Below are 22,376 nucleotides of genomic sequence, written 5' to 3' on the forward strand. Positions count from 1 at the left end.
ATGAGTGATTATTGGTGCATATGCACCTGGGCATGAGAAGAAAGATCATGAGAGGCAAGTGTTTTGGGAGCAGCTGAAAGAGTGTGTTAGTGGTTTTGATGCACGAGACCGGGTTATAGTGATGGGTGATTTGAATGCAAAGGTGAGTAATGTGGCAGTTGAGGGAATAATTGGTATACATGGGGTGTTCAGTGTTGTAAATGGAAATATATATATATATATATATATATATATATATATATATATATATATATATATATATATATATACAGATAGATAGATAGATAAGATAGATAGAAAGAAATAGATAGATAGATAGATAGAGATAGATAGATAAGTCTCACCTGGTCGTGCCACGCCAGAAGACCTCGAGGGGCGAGGCTGCCGTTGGAAAAGGTCCTCAGGACATCGGCCCAGCCCTTAGCGGTACCATAAACAAGTCCGCCGTCCATGTAAGGCGTGATCTCGTTCAACTGTGACGAAAAACAAGGTCAACAACTAACAGTGACAAACAGTAAGAACATAAGGCAAGTAATGTACTCCATTTACGATCACAACTCATTATTGTACCGTTAATCATTATACTTATTTCTATTTTTTGCTGATATAACTATTGTATATAACAATGATAATAATAATAATAATAATAATGATAATAATAATAATAACAAATAATGATAATAATAATGAAAAATAATGATAATAATAATAATAATAATAATAATAATAATAATAATAATAATAATAATAATAATAATAATAATATTCTCTTTCACTAATACTCTTACTTCTTCATCCCACCACTCACTACCCTTTCTAATCAACCCACCTCCCACTCTTCTCATGCCACAAGCATCTTTTGCGCAATCCATCACTGATTCCCTAAATACATCCCATTCCTCCCCCACTCCCCTTACTTCCATTGTTCTCACCTTTTTCCATTCTGTACTCAGTCTCTCCTGGTACTTCCTCACACAGGTCTCCTTCTCAAGCTCACTTACTCTCACCATCCTCTTCACTCCAACATTCACTCTTCTTTTCTGAAAACCCATACAAATCTTCACCTTATTACTATTATTATTATTATTATTATTATTACTATATTATATTATACTCTGTCGCTGTCTCCCTCGTTAGTGAGGAAGCGCAAGGAAACAGACGAAAGAATGGCCTAACCCACCCACATACACATGTATATACATAAACGCCCACACACGCACATATACTTTTTTTTTTTTTTTTTTTTTTTTTTTTTATACTTTGTCGCTGTCTCCCGCGTTTGCGAGGTAGCGCAAGGAAACAGGCGAAAGAAATGGCCCAACCCCCCCCCCCCCCATACACATGTACATACACTCGTCCACACACGCAAATATACATACCTACACAGCTTTCCATGGTTTACCCCAGACGCTTCACATGCCTTGCTTCAATCCACTGACATCACGTCAACCCCTGTATACCACATGACTCCAATTCACTCTATTTCTTGCCCTCCTTTCACCCTCCTGCATGTTCAGGCCCCGATCACACAAAATCTTTTTCACTCCATCTTTCCACCTCCAATTTGGTCTCCCTCTTCTCCTCGTTCCCTCCACCTCCGACACATATATCCTCTTGGTCAATCTCTCCTCACTCATTCTCTCCATGTGCCCAAACCATTTCAAAACACCCTCTTCTGCTCTCTCAACCACGCTCTTTTTATTTCCACACATCTCTCTCACCCTTACGTTACTTACTCGATCAAACCACCTCACACCACACATTGTCCTCAAACATCTCATTTCCAGCACATCCATCCTCCTGCGCACATCTCTATCCATAGCCCACGCCTCGCAACCATACAACATTGTTGGAACCACTATTCCCTCAAACATACCCATTTTTGCTTTCCGAGATAATGTTCTCGACTTCCACACATTTTTCAAGGCTCCCAAAATTTTCGCCCCCTCCCCCACCCTATGATCCACTTCCGCTTCCATGGTTCCATCCGCTGACAGATCCACTCCCAGATATCTAAAACACTTCACTTCCTCCAGTTTTTCTCCATTCAAACTCACCTCCCAATTGACTTGACCCTCACCCCTACTGTACCTAATAACCTTGCTCTTATTCACATTTACTCTCAACTTTCTTCTTCCACACACTTTACCAAACTCAGTCACCAGCTTCTGCAGTTTCTCACATGAATCAGCCACCAGCGCTGTATCATCAGCGAACAACAACTGACTCACTTCCCAAGCTCTCTCATCCCCAACAGACTTCATACTTGCCCCTCTTTCCAGGACTCTTGCATTTACCTCCCTTACAACCCCATCCATAAACAAATTAAACAACCATGGAGACATCACACATCCCTGCCGCAAACCTACATTCACTGAGAACCAATCACTTTCCTCTCTTCCTACACGTACACATGCCTTACATCCTCGATAAAAACTTTTCACTGCTTCTAACAACTTTCCTCCCACACCATATATTCTTAATACCTTCCACAGAGCATCTCTATCAACTCTATCATATGCCTTCTCCAGATCCATAAATGCTACATACAAATCCATTTGCTTTTCTAAGTATTTCTCACATACATTCTTCAAAGCAAACACCTGATCCACACATCCTCTACCACTTCTGAAACCGCACTGCTCTTCCCCAATCTGATGCTCTGTACATGCCTTCACCCTCTCAATCAATACCCTCCCATATAATTTACCAGGAATACTCAACAAACTTATACCTCTGTAATTTGAGCACTCACTCTTATCCCCTTTGCCTTTGTACAATGGCACTATGCACGCATTCCGCCAATCCTCAGGCACCTCACCATGAGTCATACATACATTAAATAACCTTACCAACCAGTCAACAATACAGTCACCCCCTTTTTTAATAAATTCCACTGCAATACCATCCAAACCTGCTGCCTTGCCGGCTTTCATCTTCCGCAAAGCTTTTACTACCTCTTCTCTGTTTACCAAATCATTTTCCCTAACCCTCTCACTTTGCACACCACCTCGACCAAAACACCCTATATCTGCCACTCTGTCATCAGACACATTCAACAAACCTTCAAAATACTCATTCCATCTCCTTCTCACATCACCGCTACTTGTTATCACCTCCCCATTTACGCCCTTCACTGAAGTTCCCATTTGCTCCCTTGTCTTACGCACCCTATTTACCTCCTTCCAGAACATATAGCGCTATATATATTTCATTGTATACATACATATATATATACACAGACAAATACATATATACAAATGTATATATTCATACTTGCTGCCCTCAGTCATTCCCGTCGCCACCCCGCCATACATGAAATGGCACCCCCCTCCCCACGCACGCGCGCGAGGTAGCGCTAGGAAAAGACAACAAAGGCCACATTCGTTCACACTCAGTCTCTAGCTGCCATGTATAATGCACCGAAATCACAGATCCCAAACCACATCTAGGCCCCAAAAAACCTTCCATGGTTTACCCCAGATACTTCACATGCCCTGGTTCAATCCAATGACAGCACGTCGACCCCGGTATATCACATCATTCCAATTCACTCTATTCCTTGTACGCCTTTCACCCTCCTGCATGTTCAGGCCTCGATCGCTCAAAATCTTTTTCACTCCATCCTTCACCTCCAATTTGGTCTCCCACTTCTCGTTCCATCCACCTCCGACACATATATCCTCTTTGTCAATCTTTCCGCACTCATTCTTTCCATGTGACCAAACCATTTCAATACACTCTCTTCTGCTCTCTCAACCACACTCTTTTTATTACCACACATCTCTCTTACCCTTTCATCAATTACTCGATCAAACCACCTCACACCACATATTGTCCTCAAACATCTCATTTCCAGCACATCCACTCTCCTCCGCACAACCCTATCTATGGCTCACGCCTCGCAACCATATAACATTGTTGGAACCACTGTTCCTTCAAACATGCCCATTTTTGCTTTCCGAGATAATGTTCTCGACTTCCACACGTTCTTCAATGCTCCCAGAACCTTCACCCCCTCCCCCAACCTGTGACTCACTTCCGCTTCCATAGTTCCATCCACTGTTAAATCCACTCCCAGATATCTAAAATACTTCACTTCCTCCAGTTTCTCTCCATTCAAAATTAACTTACAATTGACTTATCCCTCAACTCTGCTGTACCTAATAACCTTGCTCCTATTCACATTTACTCTCAGCCTTCTTCTTTCACACACTTTACCAAACTCAGTCACCAGCTTCTGCAGTTTCTCACCCGAATCAGCCACCAGCGCTGTATCATCAGCGAACAACTGGGTCACTTCCCAAGCCATCTCATCCACAACAGACTACATACTTGCCCCTCTCTCAAAAACTCTTGCATTCACCTCCCTAACAACCCCATCCATAAACAAATTAAACAACCTGGGAGACATCATGCACCCCTACCGCAAACCAAAATTCACTGGGAACCAATCACTTTTCTCTCTTCCTGCTCGTATACATGCCTTACATCCTCGATAAAAACTTTTCACTGCTTCTAGCAACTTGCCTCCCACACCATATACTCTTAATACCTTCCACAGAGAATCTCTGTCAACTCTATCATATGCCTTCTCCAGGTCCATAAATGCTACATACAAATACATTTGTTTTTCAAAGTATTTCTCACATACACTCTTCAAAGCATACACCTAATCCGCACATCCTCTACCACTCCTGAAACCACAATGCTCTTCCCCAATCGATGCTCTGTGCATGCTTTCACTCTCTCAATCAAGATCCTCCCATATAATTTCCCAGGAACACTCAACAAACTTATACCTCTGCAATTTGAATACTCACCTTTATCCCCTTGGATACTCCACTATGAGCAATACATAACGCTGAATATCCTCAACAACCAGTCAACAACACAGTCATCTTTTTTAATAAATTCCTCTGCAATACCATCCAAACCCGCCACCTTGTCGGCTTTCATCTTCCGCAGAGCTTTCACTACCTCTTCTCTGTTTACTAAACCATTCTCCCTGACTCTCTCACTTCGTACACCACCTCGACCAAAACACCCTATATCAGCCGCTCTATCATCTAACACATCCAACAAACCTTCAAAATACTCACTCCATCTCCTTCTCACATCACCACTACTTGTTATTAGCTCCCCATAAGTCCCCTTCACCGATGCTCCCATTTATTCTCTTCTCTTGTGCACTTTATCTACCTCCCTCCAAAACATCTTTTTATCCTCTCTAAAATCTAATGATACCCTCTCACCCCAACTCTCATTTCCCCTCTTTTTCACCTCTTGCATGTTTCTCTTGACCTCCTGTCTCTTTCTTTTATACATCTCCCACTCATTTGCACTATTTCCCTGCAAAAATCGTCCAAATGCCTCTCTCTTCTCTTTCACTAATAATCTTACTTCTTCATCCCACCACTCACTATCCTTTCTAAGCTGCCCACCTCCCAGGTTTCTCATGCCACAAGCATCTTTTGCGCAAGCCATCACTGCTTCTCTAAATACATCCCATTCCTCCCCCACTCCCCTTACGTCCTTTGCTCTCACCTTTTTCCATTCTCCACTCAGTCTCTCCTAATACTTCCTCACACAAGTCTCCTTCCGAAGCTCACTTACTCTCACTACTCTCTGCACCCCAACATTCTCTCTTCTTTTCTGAAAACCTCTACAAATCTTCACTTTCGCCTCCACGAGATAATAATCAGACATCCCTCCAGTTGCACCTCTCAGCCCATTAACATCCAAAAGTCTTTCTTTCACGCGCCTATCAATTAACACCTAATCCAATAATGCTCTCTGGCCATCTCTCCTACTTACATACGTATATTTATGTATATCTCTCTTTTTAAACCAGTTATTCCTAATCACCAGTCCTTTTTCAGCACACAACTCTACAAGCTCTTCACCATTTCCATTTACAATAATGAACACCCCATGTACACCAATTATTTCCTCAACTGCCACATTACTCACCTTTGCATTAAAATCACCCATCACTATAACCCGGTCTCGTGCATCAAAACTGCTAACACACTAACTCAGTTGCCCCTAAAACACTTGCCTCTCATGATCTTTCTTCTCATGCCCAGGTGCATAGGCACCAATAATCACCCATCTCTCTCCTTCCACTTTCAGTTTTACCCATATCAATCTAGAGTTTACTTTCTTACACTCTATCACATACTCCCACAACTCCTGTTTCAGGAGTAGTGCTTCTCCTTCCTTTGCTCTTGTACTCTCACCAACCCCTGATTTTACTCCCAAAACATTCCCAAACCACTCATCACCTTTACCCTTGAGCTTCGTTTCACTTAGAGCCAAAACATCCCTGTTCCTTTCCTCAAACATACCACCTAGCTCTCCTTTTTTTCTCATCTTGGTTAAATCCACACACATTTAGACACCCCAATCTGAGCCTTCGAGGAGGATGAGCACTCCCCGCATGACTTGTTTCCCCATTTAGAAAGTTAAGATACAAGGAGGGGAGGGTTTCTAGCCGTCCACTCCCGTCCCCTTTAGTCGCTTTCTACGACACGCGGGGAATGCTTGGGAAGTATTCTTTCTCCCCTATCCCCAGGGATAATTATTATCATTATTATTATATTTGGGCCACCTGAACCCTGCTCACTTCTGCGTGGGCTACCACATCCTCCTTCACCATACCATGCCATCCCATCCTGGCCATCACACCCACCCCACACCTCCATCACTCCCTCCTTCTTGGCCACCACATTCTCCTTCACCACACCACGCCATCCCATCCTGGCCATCACACCCACCCCTTACTTCCATCACTCCTTCCTTCTTGGCTACCACACTCTTCCTCATCACCAACACGCCATCCCATCCTGGCCACCACACCCTCCCTCCCAGGATACCACACCTTCCTTCATCAAACCCTTGCCTTCCCCTCCCTAGCCACCACACCTCTCTCACCATCAGGACTCCCTCCATCCCTAGCTACCACAACTCCTTTCTACCCTGCACAGAACAACCTGAATGATGCATTAACATTGCTTATTAATTTGATTCTCTACCTCGCTATTTTGCGCTTCATACCTCCCGAACTGGCGGTATATTACAAATTCTTTTTCAACTATAGTATAGTATATCTTTTTACCGAAAACATATCATCCCTGCAGTAGTCAGTTTTCATCCTAACATGGCAGTGATGAATTCTCGGTATCTGTGTATGGTGGTTAGTCATCGTGCGTCCGGCAACTTCCTACCGTAATTTTCTTCTTGGGGAAATTGTGGCACATCTGTTTTTTCATGGGGCTTGTGCAGTGCACCTATTATTCTGGAGGGGAACCCTTGATGCTGACAAAGATGATGCCCTACAGGCCTGTAGTTTTTCATTTTAGTAACTTTAGGAAAGTTTTAGTAATTGCAAAAACATTCTAATACAATCAAAAAGATATTCCAATGTAACTAAGAATGCACTTAAACTGTACATTGTAGAAGACAAGTGGATTCTCTCCTGAAGATGTTCACATATCTTTTCAACAGAAATGGGGGTGTGGAGGACCTTGGAATACAGGCCCAGAGAGGGGTATGTATCCTTGGAAACCTACTTGCTTCCAAGCTTAAGAAATATTTCATCTATAGAATACACTAGTCAACAAAACTGAACTTTATTTTCTCATCAAGGATGCAGCGTAACTTTTCTGGACCTATTTCCGATGCAGATTACGAATAATTGATTAGTCCGTTTCAGTAAAACACGTCTCATTCTCTTTCTACGGATACATTTTCAGTTCAACTACATGATGCAAAGGCGAAGGTGGCAGGTATACAAAGAAAATACTATCCAGAAGGAAAAGCCAAAAACGTGGAGCTTTTAGATTTCTATGGCGATATTCATAAGCTAAAAGCGCTGCGCTTTGGACCTACTTTGGTGTTCTGACTCAGGTTCGTCCCTGTACAACATCCAGCAGTAATCTGTAAGCATTCCTTCATTCCAGAAACCCTGGTATCGATGTTCCATCGCGTTGATGTCCTGATGGAAGCGCTCTCATTGTTCGTCAGACGCTGCTCAAAGGTTCTCCGCAAAACATCCAGATGTGAATGGAGGAAATGCACCTTGAGCGACATCCTACATCCCATAGTAGCATAGGATTTCAAAAGCCCTTTCACGCCGCCTTCAAAATCCGGAGATCTTATGTTTCCCAAGAAATGTTCGCAAAGCCATCCGAAAGTGTTCCAAGCCTCCAGCTCCACGTCAAGATTTGACGCTGAAATTGTGGTCTTCCAGGAGTTCCTTTATCTTCGGACCGACGAAGATTCCCCCTTTCAACTTGGCCTCAGTGATCTTCGGAAATTTTTCCACCACATACTTGAATCCTTTCAAGTCTCCCAAATTGCTTCATGAGACCAAGCTTTAAGTGAAGCAGGAGAAGAGGAACATATTGTGAATCAACCAGAGGCTTATCCAGGACACTCGAAATTCCTGGTTTATGCGATCATCGATGAGGCTAGTCCGACTCCATATAATGCCTGGAAGTTGCTCGGCTATCCCAGAGGCATAAAAAACAGCAGTATTTCGTGAATCCACATCCACTGCATTCCCATCAGCATACCGATCACTTTCAAGTCTCCACATATTTTCCAGTTGTAGTTTTGTATTTTATGGCATCTAGTAGTGCCTGCATGTTCCCATAACATTCCTTCAAGTGGACTGATGCCCTACAGGGACGGAGGGCTTCTCGTTCCCTTTGTGGAGCAGCACCGCTTTCAGACTTCTCTTAGATGAGTCGATGAACAAGCGCCATTGATAGGGATCATGATCTCGGGAAAAGCAGTGGAATAATGTATCAATATTGTTGAAAAACAGAGCAGCCCATGCACGGAAAAATGAGAGGTAAGAGTCTGACTCCTTTTCCTGAAATAAGTTATTCTTAAGCAGACAGTGCTTTTAGACGAGATGCTAAAAGTTTAGCTATATCTTCGGCAGTGCCAAATCTCGGATGAAAAGAAGACGTGATACAAGAGAACGGATTGCATTTTCGAAATCAGCGTCCAAAACTACACGATGTACATCATAGCCATGTGTGATGAAAACTGTTGTTGGCCAGTGTCATCCATGTACTGAAATAAATGTTCTAGTCTTATAAACTGTGTGGAGTGTACCTCGAATGTATATCATCATATCGAGACCGTGGAATATGCTTCTCATGGTTGGAAGAAGCAGGACTTTCAAGTATGCTCGAGGATATAATGACCGTTTACATTTGCAGTTGACCTTTCTATATCTGGTGAGCGCAACTGAACTCTGTACCATTCTATTCCCTATAAAGCTGGCAACACACAGTGAATAAATATTCCATCAATCATAGCTGCGATAAGGCACTGGCCTTACATCATTAATCATATGAAAAATGTTAAACCAGCACTGCAGATAGCTAGGTAGCATAAAACAGATACTAAAACTTATACATCTACGACTTCCTTTCACCTTTTGGCAGAGTTATGAGGATGTGGAACAATCACACTATAAAATTTTTCAACGTTGAAGTATCTTAATGTGGAAGACTACAGTGTTGTCCTTCCTTTGATACACCTTATCTTTACATGATTACGTGTAGCTCTATAGGAACACGTTGCTCGCAACTACGTACATATAAACAAGTGTCTCGACCCTGACTGGTGCGTATCCACATCAACCGTCATGACATCCCTGAACCACCTACACTTACCATAATAACAACACTAACCATAATATCAATAACTATCTAATAAGTACACTGTTACTTAACATATTAACGACGCCATTAACTTAAAATCAAAACTGCCTTTAAAAAGTTGCTAACAGTCAAGAAACATTCCCTCAAGCAAAATACATTTCTTCCCAATTTGACTTACCCGTTAATTTGCGCGTTCTATCTTAATGACCTCTTAGCTGTATCACAGCCACTGATCTAAGCAACTCATACTGAAACAAAAGCTATCAGCTTCACAATGTAGCAACTCCGATTTACTAAACCCAACCACAGACCTCCGGCGCCCCAAGAAGGCTAGCCGGCCACATCCGTCAATACTACATGTTTGGAACCTGGTCATCCCAAACCCTTTGCTGTTCATGTTAAAGAAACCTTAATTTCACATTTCTACAATGTAACATCTTTCTCATTCCTGTTGTTGTTCTTACTTGTTGCCGAGGATTATTTGGAGAAAAGCCAGTTGTCATATCGTGACGTGTGCGTAGTAGGGGAAGCTCCTTGAGGAAGGGCGACATCCTCTGATACTCGTGTCCGGAGTCGATCTTGATGTTGAAGTACTCTGGTGGGCAGCCTGGCCTTTGGGCATCCATGATTTCCTCCACCACCTGCTGGCCTGTCAACCACACTAGTGTCAGTCTTATACACCTTACTGCTTCATCACTCAAACTGCTTTCATTCTACCATACATTATTCGCCTGTCAGCCACACTCTCATCAACTCATTTCAACTCACTGCCCTGTTAGCCACACAGTCAGCAAATCTTACCGTCCTTGTCTGTTCAACACATTAATGTCAGCCATACAAATTCTTCTGACCTGACACACTGACGTCAACTTACCACGCCATCATGGTTTGTCAAACAGCGATGTCAGCAATCCTGCCTCACGTGGCCCGTCAGTCACGGTTGTCATCTTGCTTCTATAAACAATCAGTCTTTCAAGTTTTGCTCTTCAATAATTCTATCGACCCCAACCAATCAAAATATCACTTGAAAATATCAATCCCAACCTTTCAGTACGATGGCTGGCGACGTTGGGTCTGCCATCAATGTTGTCAAGGTTATCATATTTAAGAGTTGATATTATGATTCTAAACTTGATACTAATCATAAGAGGTTAACTTATCATACTGAAAGGGTTATCACCAAGATTCTGGAGTTGTCACTGAAAACTACAGGCAAATCTATCGTAAGCAAAGTTTAGATTTTGTACTTGACATGTCCAGTCACTACACTACAACTCCAAGTGTCACTCAAACAGTTCTCTTTCTTAATCAGCATCATACCAAGTAATTTTGTACAAAGCGTCAAAAATATTTTCATTCCATGTAAAGTACTAACCATTTCAAGGCATCACACTCAACAGGTTTCATCAACCACAGTCTGTCGGACCAAAACTTACCATAGTAAACAAGGAAGGCCGTTATGCCGGCCTTGGAGAGCTGACCGTTGGAGCCGTTCATGAGCTGTTCACTGATGGTGAGGGGGTTGACTGTGATGTTGGTAGGTTGGTATACACCATCACTGTAGGCCGGGGGCAACAGGCGCAACAGGGGCGTATCTGGCGAGAAACTCTTATCTAATGCCTGCCTATGGGTAGTTCATACAGTGTAAACAGTCAAACTGTGTGGCCAGTCACAATGTATATCCAGTCGCACAGTGTAGCGTCACACAGTGTACTTAGTAACACAGTCTAGTCAGTCACACAGAGGAGCAATTCACACACTGTAGCCAATCACAAAGTCTAACAAGTCACACATTATAAGTAACATACTTTAGCTAGTCAGACATTGCAGCCATTCACACAGTGTAGCCAGTCAAACACTGCATCCAGTCACGCAGTGCAGCCATTCATGTCACGCTGTGAACATTCACACAGTGCAGCCAGTTACACTGTATAGCCAGTTACATTATGCAGCCATTCACAAACTATAATCGGTCACACAGAGTAGCCAGTAGTTCACTTTTGCAAGTCAGACTAAATAGACATTCTCACACTGAGGCCAGTCCAGTCACACAGACAGCCATTCATGTCACACTGTAAGCAGCCAAACAGGGTAGCCAGACAGACAGTGCATCCAGTCATACAAAGTAGTAATTCACACACTGTAGGTAGTCACAGAGTCTAGCCAGTCAGATAGTGTAGCTGGTCATACACCGTAACCAATCACACACTCTAGCCAGTCAGACACTGAAGCCATTTTTATACTGTGGTCATTCACACAGTGCAGCTAGCAAGATATGTGACAAGGTGGCTGAAGTGGTTGGTATTGCAGTTGAATTTCTTAAGAAAAGGGATAACTGTTGTTGACTAAATACTTACGATTTTCAGTTAATGAATCATGGTGAGGTCACTAAAGATTGGTCGAATGCATGTATAATGCCACTTTATAAAGTCGAATGTTCGAACCACATATATGTAAGTTTGCTAAGTTTACATGGTAAGTTATATGGCAGAAAGGTGATTGAGAGAGATGGCATGTACAAAGCATCAGACTGGGGAAGAATAAAGAAATTACAGAAGTAATAAAGGGTGTGTATCAAAATGTGTGAGAAATACTATAAGAGATGGGAAGTTTTGTACGTAGCATTTACGGATCTGGAGAAATCATATCATATACAATGATCAATACCAAACATATATATATATATATATATATATATATATATTATTTTTTTTTTTATTATACTTTGTCGCTGTCTCCCGCGTTTGCGAGGTAGCGCAAGGAAACAGACGAAAGAAATGGCCCAACCCCCCCCCCCCCCACATACACATGTATATACATACGTCCACACACGCAAATATACATACCAACACAGCTTTCCATGGTTTACCCCAGACGCTTCACATGCCCTGCTTCAATCCACTGACAGCAGGTCAACCCCGGTATACCACATCGCTCCAATTCACTCTATTCCTTGCCCTCCTTTCACCCTCCTGCATGTTCAGGCCCCGATCACACAAAATCTTTTTCACTCCATCTTTCCACCTCCAATTTGGTCTCCCTCTTCTTGTTCCCTCCACCTCCGACACATATATTTTCTTGGTCAATCTTTCCTCACTCATCCTCTCCATGTGCCCAAACCACTTCAAAACACCCTCTTCTGCTCTCTCACCCACGCTCTTTTTATTTCCACACATCTCTCTTACCCTTACGTTACTCACTCGATCAAACCACCTCACACCACACATTGTCCTCAAACATCTCATTTCCAGCACATCCATCCTCCTGCGCACTACTTTATCCATAGCCCACGCCTCGCAACCATATAAAATTGTTGGAACCACTATTCCTTCAAACATACCCATTCGCTGTATCATCAGCGAACAACAACTGACTCACTTCCCAAGCTCTCTCATCCCCAACAGACTTCATACTTGCCCCTCTTTCCAAAACTCTTGCATTTACCTCCCTAACAACCCCATCCATAAACAAATTAAACAACCATGGAGACATCACACACCCCTGCCGCAAACCTACATTCACTGAGAACCAATCACTTTCCTCTCTTCCTACACGTACACATGCCTTACATCCTCGATAAAAACTTTTCACTGCTTCTAACAACTTTCCTCCCACACCATATATTCTTAATACCTTCCACAGAGCATCTCTATCAACTCTATCATATGCCTTCTCCAGATCCATAAATGCTACATACAAATCCATTTGCTATATATATATATATATATATATATATATATATATATATATATATATATATATATATATATATATAGGAAAAGACAACAAAGGCCACATTCGTTCACACTCAGTCTCTAGCTGTCATGTAATAATGCACCGAAACCACAGCTCCCTTTCCACATCCAGGCCCCACAAAACTTTCCATGGTTTACCCCAGACGCTTCACATGCCTTGGTTCAATCCATTGACAGCACGTCGACCCCGGTATACCACATCGTTCCAATTCACTCTATTCCTTGCACGCCTTTCACCCTCCTGCATGTTCAGGCCCCGATCACTCAAAATCTTTTTCACTCCATCTTTCCACCTCCAATTTGGTCTCCCACTTCTAATCGTTCCCTCCACCTCTGACACATATATCCTCTTTGTCAATCTTTCCTCACTCATTCTCTCCATGTGACAAAACCATTTCAAAACACCCTCTTCTGCTCTCTCAACCACGCTCTTTTTATTTCCACACATCTCTCTTACCCTATTATTACTTACTCGATCAAACCACCTCACACCACATATTGTCCTCAAACATCTCATTTCCAACACATCCAACCTTCTCCGCACTACTTTATCCATAGCCCACGCCTCGCAACCATATAAAATTGTTGGAACCACTATTCCTTCAAACATACCCATTTTTGCTTTCCGAGACAATGCTTTCGACTTCCACACATTCTTCAACGCTCCTAGAATTTTCGCCTCCTCCCCCAACCTATGATTCACTTCCGCTTCCATGGTTCCATCCGCTGCCAAATCCATTCCCATATATCTAAACCACTTCACTTCCTCCAGTTTTTCTCCATTCAAACTTACCTCCCAATTGACTTGACCCTCAACCCTACTGTACCTAATAACCTTGCTCTTATTCACATTTACTCTCAACTTTCTTCTTTCACACACTTTACCAAACTCATTCACCAGCTTCTGCAGTTTCTCACATGAATCAGCCACCAGCGCTGTATCATCTGCGAACAACAACTGACTCACTTCCCAAGATCTCTCATCCAAAACAGATTGCATACTTGCCCCTCTTTCCAAAACTCTTGCATTCACCTAACTAACAATCCCATGCATAAACAAATTAAACAACCATGGAGACATCACACACCCCTGCCGCAAACCTACATTCACTGAGAACCAATCACTTTCCTCTCTTCCTACACGTACACATAATGTATATATATATATATATATATATATATATATATATATATATATATATATATATATATATATATATTCCTATGAGTCCACGGGGAAAATGAAACACGAAAAGTTCCCAAGTGCACTTTCGTGTAATAATCACATCATCAGGGGAAACACAAGAGAGAAATATAACAGTCAGTTGATATACATCGAAGAGACGAAGCTAGGACGCCATTTGGTAAATGTTTACCAAATGGCGTCCTAGCTTCCTCTCTTCGATGTATATCAATTGACTGTTATATTTCTCTCTTGTGTCTCCCCTGATGATGTGATTATTACACGAAAGTGCACTTGGGAACTTTTCGTGTTTCATTTTCCCCGTGGACTCATAGGAATATCTTGATCACGCGCAAAATTGTGATCCTTTCCAACATTTATATATATATATATATATATATATATATATATATATATATATATATATATATATATATATATATATATATATATATATATATATATGGTGTGGGAGGCAAGTTGTTAGAAGCAGTGAAAAGTTTTTATCGAGGATGTAAGGCATGTGTACGTGTAGGAAGAGAGGAAAGTGATTGGCTCTCAGTGAATTTTGGTTTGCGGTAGGGGTGCGTGATGATTCCATGGTTGTTTAATTTGTTCATGCATGGGCTTGTTAGGGAGGTGAATGCAAGAGTTTTGGAAAGAGGGGCAAGTATGCAATCTGTTGTGGATGAGAGAGCTTGGAAAGTGAGTCAGTTGTTCTCCGCTGATGATACAGTACTGGTGGCTGATTCGGGTGACAAACTGCAGAAGCTGGTGACTGAGTTTGGTAAAGTGTGTGAAAGAAGAAAGCTGAGAGTAAAGGTGAATAAGAGCAAGGTTATTAGGTACAGTAGGGTTGAGGGATAAGTCAATTGGGAGGTAAGTTTGACTGGTGAGAAGCTGGAAGAAGTTGTGTTTTAGATATCTGGGAGTAGATTTGGCAGCGGGTGGAATCATGGAAGCGAAAGTGAATCATAGGGTGGGGAAGAGGGCAAAAGTTCTAGGAGCGTTGAAGAATGTGTGGAAGTCGAGAACGTTATCTTGGAGAGCAAAAAATGGGTGTGTTTGAAGGAATAGTGGTTCCAAGAATGTTATATGGTTGCGAGGGGTGGGCTATAGATAGGGTTGTGTAGAGGAGGGTGGATGTGCTGGAAATGAGATGTCTGAGGACAATATGCGGTGTGAGGTGGTTTGATCGAGTAAGTAATGAAAGGGTAAGAGAAATGTGTGGTAATAAAAAGAGTATGGTTGAGAGAGCAGAAGAGGGTGTTTTGAAATGGTTTGGTCACATGGAGAGAATGAGTGAGGAAAGATTGACAAAGAGGATATATGTGTCAGAGGTGAAGGGAACGAGAAGTGGGAGACCAAATTGGAGGTGAAAGGATGGAGTGAAAAAGGTTTTGAGCGATCGGGACCTGAACATGCAGGAGGGTTAAAGGCGTGCAAGGAATCGACAGCACGTCGACCCTGGTATACCACATCGTTCCAATCCGCTCTATTCCTTGCATGCATCACACCCTCCTTCATGTTCAGGCCCCGATCACTCAATATCTTTTTCACTCCATCTTTCCATCCCCAATTTGGTCTCCCACTTCTCCTCGTTCCCTCCACCTCTGACACATATATCCTCTTTGTCAATCTTTCCTCACTCATTCTCTCCATGCGACCAAACCATTTCAATACACCCTCTTCATCTTTCTCAACCACACTCTTTTCATTACCACACATCTCTCTTACCCTTTCATTACTTACGCGATCAAACCATCTCACACCGCATATTGTCCTCAAACATCTCATTTCCAACACATTCACCCTCCTTCGCAAACCCTATCTATAGCCCACGCCTCGCAACCATATAACATTCTTGGAACCACTATTACTCCAAACATACCATTTTTGCTCTCCGAGATAATGTTCTCGCCTTCCACACATTCTTCAACGTTCCCAGAACCTTCACCCCTTCCCCTACCCTGTGATTCACTTTCGCTTCCATGGTTCCATCCGTTGCCAAATCCACTCCCGGATATCTAAAACACTTCACTTCCTCCAGTTTTTCTCCATTCAAACTTACCTCCCAATTGACTTGTCCATCAACCCTATTGTACTTTATACCCTTGCTCTTATTGACATTTACTCTCAGCGTTCTTCTTTCACACACTTTACCAAACTCAGTCACCAGCTTCAGCAGTTTCTCACTCGAATCAGCCACCAGCGTTGTATCGTTAGCGAACAACAACTAACTCATCCGAAGCCCTCTCATCCACAACAGACTGCATACTTGTCCCTCTCTCAAAAACTCTTGCATTCACCTCCCTAACAACCCCATCTATAAACAAATTAAACAACCATGGAGACATCACGCACCCCTGCCGCAAACCAAAATTCACTGGGAATCAATCACTTTCCTCTCTTCCTACACGTACACATGCCTTACATCCTCGATAAAAACTTTTCACTGCTTCTATCAGCTTGTCTCCCACACGATATATTCTTAATACCTTCCACAGAGCATCTCTATCAATTCTGTCATATGCCTTCTCCAGATCCATAAATGCTACACACAAATTCATTTGTTTTTCTAAGTATTTCTCACATACATTCTTCAAAGCAAACACCTCATCCACACATCCTCTACCACTTCTGAAACCAAACTGCTCTTCCCCAGTCTGATGCTCTGTACATGCCTTCACCCTCTCGATCAATACCCTCCCATATAATTTCCCAGGAATACTCAACAAACTTATACCTCTGTAATTTGAACACTTACCTTTATCCCCTTTGCCTTTGTACAATTGCACTATGCATGCATTCCGCCAATCCTCAGGCACCTCACCATGAGCAATACATACATTGAATATCCTCACCAACCAGTCAACAACACAGTCATCCCCTTTTTTACTAAATTCCACTGCAATACCATCCAAAACCGCCGCCTTGCCCCATTTCATCTTCCGCAAATCTTTCACTACCTCTTCCCTGTTTGCCAAACCATTCTCCTTGACCCTCTCACTTCACACACCACCTCGAACAAAACACCCTATATCTGCTACTCTATCATCTAACACATTTAACTAACCTTCAAAATACTCACTCCATCTCCTTCTCACATCACACTACTTGTTATTAACTCCCCATAAGTCCCCTTCACCGATGTTCCCATGTATTCTCTTATGTTATGCACTTTATTTACCTCCTTCCAAAACATCTTTTCATTCTTCGTATAATTTAATGATACTCTCTCACCCCAACTCTCATTTCCCCTCTTTTTCACCTCTTGCACATTTCTCTTGACCTCTTGCCTCTTTACTTTTATACATCTCTCAGTCATTTGCACTATTTCCCTGCAAAAATCGTCCAAATGCCTCTCTCTTCTCTTTCACAAATAACCTTACTTCTTCATCCCACCACTCACTATCCTTTCTAATCTGCCCACCTCCCACGTTCCTTATGCCACAAGCATCTTTTGCGCAAGCCATCACTGCTTCCCTAAATTCATCCCATTCCTCACCCACTTCCCTTACGTCCTTTGCTCTCACCTTTTTCCATTCTGCACTCAGTCTCTCCTGGAACTCCCTCACACAAGTCTCCTTCCAAAGCTCACTTACTCTCGCCACTCTCTTCACCCCAACATTCTCTCTTCTTTTCTGAAAACCTCTGCAAATCTTTACCCTTGAGCTTCGTTTCACTCAGAGCCAAAAATCCATGTTCCTTTCCTCAAACATACTACCTATCCACCCTTTTTTCTCATCTTGGTTACATCTACACACATTTAGACATCCCAATCTGAGCCTTCGAGAAGAATGAACACACACACACACACACACACACACACACACACACACACACACACACACACACACACACACGTAAACAGTGCATACGAACGCGCAATACCATATAACACACAAGCCTCTAACAGCCAGGACCGAACCCGTGACCCCTGCGTAGGAGGAGGGAGCACTTCTAGGCTATGATCACCTCTTTGATCGAGGGTGATCATAGCCTAGCCGTACTGCTCCCACATCCTAAGCAGGAGTCTCGAGTTCGATCCTGGCTATTGGAAGTTAGTATATATATATATATATATATATATATATATATATATATATATATATATATATATATATATATATATAAGCTAGGTACTCATTCATCGACCAGCCTCGAGAGGCGGAAGAACACCTGGGTTGAGCACTGGGCAAGAGCCACGCAGAGGATATGAACCAAAACGGTAGCGACCTCAAGAGGGTCCATGCGTGTACCACAGAGGTACGCAAAGGTGGTGGTAGAGAGGTGGTCATATAAGTAATTAAATTGTGGCGGTGGAAGAGGTGGCCACACATCAGTGGTAGTAGAGGTGGTCATGCAAGTGATCAAATAGTGGTAGTAGTAGAAGTGGTAGTATTAATGATCAAAAAATAGTGGTAACAGAGGTTGCCATACAGCAGTGGTAGTAGAGGTGGTCATATAAGTGATCAAATAGTGGTAGTAGTAGAGGTGGTGGTATTAATGATCAAAAAATAGTGGTAGTAGAGGTGGCCATACAGCAGTTGTAGCAGAGATGGCCATACAGCAGTGGTAGTAGAGGTAGTCATATAAGTGGTCACACTTTAGCGAAAGTATAAAATGTTTTATGAGTGGACACGTAGTAAAACTGGATACATGATATATGTGCTCGCAGGTAGCGGTGGTCATATGAGATAATAAGTCACATGATTATTCACATTGCAACGGAGGTCATATAATGCAAGCCGTCACATGAAAGAGGAGTCACAATTCAAGGTTACATGGTTAATGAGGTCACATGGTAAAAGAGTCATCTGGTAGAACAGCTCAAAAGATGGAGGTCACATGGCAGAGGTCACATGGTAGAGGTCAAATTCCAGGGAGATCACATGGAAATTGAGTCAAAGGCTATAGGACGTCAAATGATGGAGGAGGCCACATGATAAAGGATGCCATATGGTAGTCACATGGCTGATGCCAAGCAGTACAGGAGTCACATATCTGAGACAGGCACAGTGTAAGGAAGGTCACATGGTACAGATGGTTACATGATAGATATCATACGGTAGACAATGTCACATGGCTGCAGAAATCAAATGCTATAGGAGGCCACATGCTAGAGATCACATGGTAAAGGTTATACAGTAGAGGAGGTCACAAGATAGTGGATAGTGAAGATCGAATGGTAGAGTAGGTCACAGTGTAAACGCCAAATGAAGGTCATATGGTAGAAGTTACATGACAGTGGAAATCAAATGGTGGAGGTCATATTATTGGGGAGGTCATATGGTAAAGGTCACACTGTGAGGGATGTTATATAGTAAAGGGCACAAAGTCGCAAGGTACTGTAGCTTTAGATTAATCAGATTCGGTCATAATACCACAGACAGAATCCAAATCAATAAGACAATGACTGCTTATATATGTGGGTTCCTATAGGTGAATTTACGTAATGTACAGTTACCTCTGTATTTCCTATAGTTCTTAGACAACATTACTTTCCGTCAAACGGCAAAACAAATATTAGTTTACTTCTCTTCCAGAAATCTGCATAAATCAATCGTATACTTACACAATGATTAATGTACATAAGAAAGTAACTAACACAATATATATCACTGGCTGTCACTGAAACGCCCAGTAGCTTGCGATCAAGACAACCGGGCAAAAGCATGCCCTACTCATAGCTATCTCGGATGAAAAACATTTGAAAAAAAACAGATATAAATTTTGGCTCCTTAGATGTTTGCAGATCGAACTCGACAAGAAACATCATAAATACAGACATTTTTGTTTCTCTAATTAAAACAATTTTCACTCAGTCCTTTGTTCCCTGACCTGTCTTCTATCCGATCCGTTCCGTCTTCTCCTCCATGTCCTCTCCTGTCACCTCTGTCATCCTTTGTTCCCTCTGTCTCTTGATCACAATATCAACATTTCTAACAATATCCAATGTTGCCAGCTTGCGACCCAACAACAATAAACAGCTTTCTTCCAGTAACATTATCTATCTATTCCTATACTGTGGACCACACAACACATCGTATGACAATATCCTAAACATTTGCCCAGATGCACACCTCAAAGTCTACTGTATCTTGAGTTCACCACAAATGAGACAGGTAGATTTTCACCAGCTTGACGTCAGTATACGACAAACCTTACCGTGCAGTGAAGTCATACCAACGGAGGATGGAAATAGTATGGCTAGCTACCCACAGCTTACCGATAGCTCCCTGGCTCGGTCTGTTGAAGTTGTTGTACCAACCATCATAGCCTTCGTATTCCACATGATCTATGCTGCCGTCATCAACAACACGAGCACAGCTGTTTCAGGGAGAGAATGTCATTATGTGAAGTGTTAGTGAAATCATTACCACCGCTAAGGTTAGACCAAAAGACAGTGGTGGGTGACATATCAAAGCCTGATACGACAACACTGTTGCTGTGAAGCGGACAGATTGTTTGTAGAAGTTATTAAGAGATTCCTTTGTGTGTATGTGTGTGTGTGTGTGTGTGTGTGTGTAACTGCGGGTAGCCGGGTGAGGCTTCAGCTTTACCAGCCTACCCTAAACATCATTCAGTGAATTCAAATCAATATCTGGAGGCATCTGACACACACCCAAAAGCCACCAAGTAAAGAGAAATTACAGAAATTCAAAGATTCAGACAAATCTAATAAATAAATATATATATATATATATATATATATATATATATATATATATATATATATATATATATATATATATATATATATATAAGTGATATTGTGACAGTGATTGTGTCAGCGTCGCGTCGCCTCAGTGTATCGAGACAGACTTCCACAGAACCTTTTAAAGGGGAAGTAAATGTTTATAGTTGTGTTACTGGAGTGATAGTTTTCATGCATGGTGTTTTGACAAGAAAATAGTGAAGTTGGAGAAAAATGTAGCTTAGACATTGAAGCTTATTGATTCAGTGGTGAAATTGATGAGAACTGCTATTGACGTTTGTGTGAATAAATTGTACATTTCCTTTTCCATAGCCAGAGGTTGAACCATTATGTGACGTTCATTTTTTCATTCATTTCAAGCTAAAAGTTTGTTTTCTAAATTGTTTCTTACATTTTTCATATGTATATATATGTATGTGTGTGTGTGTGTGTATGTGCGTATGTGTGTGTGTGTGTGTGTGTGTGTGTGTGTGTGTATATATATGTATATTATCCCTGGGGATAGGGGTGAAAGAATACTTCCCACGTATTCCTCGCGTGTCGTAGAAAGCGACTAGAGGGGACGGGAGCGGGGGGCCGGAAATCCTCCCCTCCTTGTATTAACTTTCTAAAATGGGAAACAGAAGAAGGAGTCACGCGGGGAGTGCTCATCCTCCTCGAAGGCTCAGAGTGGGGTGCCTAAATGTGTGTGGATGTAACCAAGATGTGAAAAAAGGAGAGATAGGTAGTATGTTTGAGGAAAGGAACCTGGATGTTTTGGCTCTGAGTGAAACGAAGCTCAAGGGTAAAGGGGAAGAGTGGTTTGGAAATGTCTGGGGAGTGAAGTCAGGGGTTAGTGAGAGGACAAGAGCAAGGGAAGGAGTAGCAATACTCCTGAAACAGGAGTTGTGGGAGTATGTGATAGAATGTAAGAAAGTAAATTCTCGATTAATATGGGTAAAATTGAAAGTTGATGGAGAGAGGTGGGTGATTATTGGTGCATATGCACCTGGGCATGAGAAGAAAGATCATGAGAGGCAAGTGTTTTGGGAGCA

The 22,376-nt window shown here is 42.1% G+C and overlaps 1 protein-coding gene across 1 annotated transcript in view; it reads right to left on the reverse strand.

The window, feature by feature from the left end:
• LOC139765869 (dual oxidase 2-like) overlaps positions 1-22,376 on the reverse strand; it is a 188,292-nt gene that overhangs the window by 129,169 nt on the left and 36,747 nt on the right. The window contains exons 3-6 of the mRNA XM_071693732.1: positions 20,854-20,954; positions 11,120-11,278; positions 10,148-10,332; positions 345-473 (exon numbers count right to left, since the gene is read on the reverse strand). Coding sequence (XP_071549833.1) covers positions 345-473; positions 10,148-10,332; positions 11,120-11,278; positions 20,854-20,954 — 574 coding nt within the window. The remainder of the gene's footprint in view (positions 1-344; positions 474-10,147; positions 10,333-11,119; positions 11,279-20,853; positions 20,955-22,376) is intronic.

Source organism: Panulirus ornatus, chromosome 56 (assembly GCF_036320965.1).
Source record: "Panulirus ornatus isolate Po-2019 chromosome 56, ASM3632096v1, whole genome shotgun sequence".
NCBI lineage: Eukaryota > Metazoa > Arthropoda > Malacostraca > Decapoda > Palinuridae > Panulirus > Panulirus ornatus.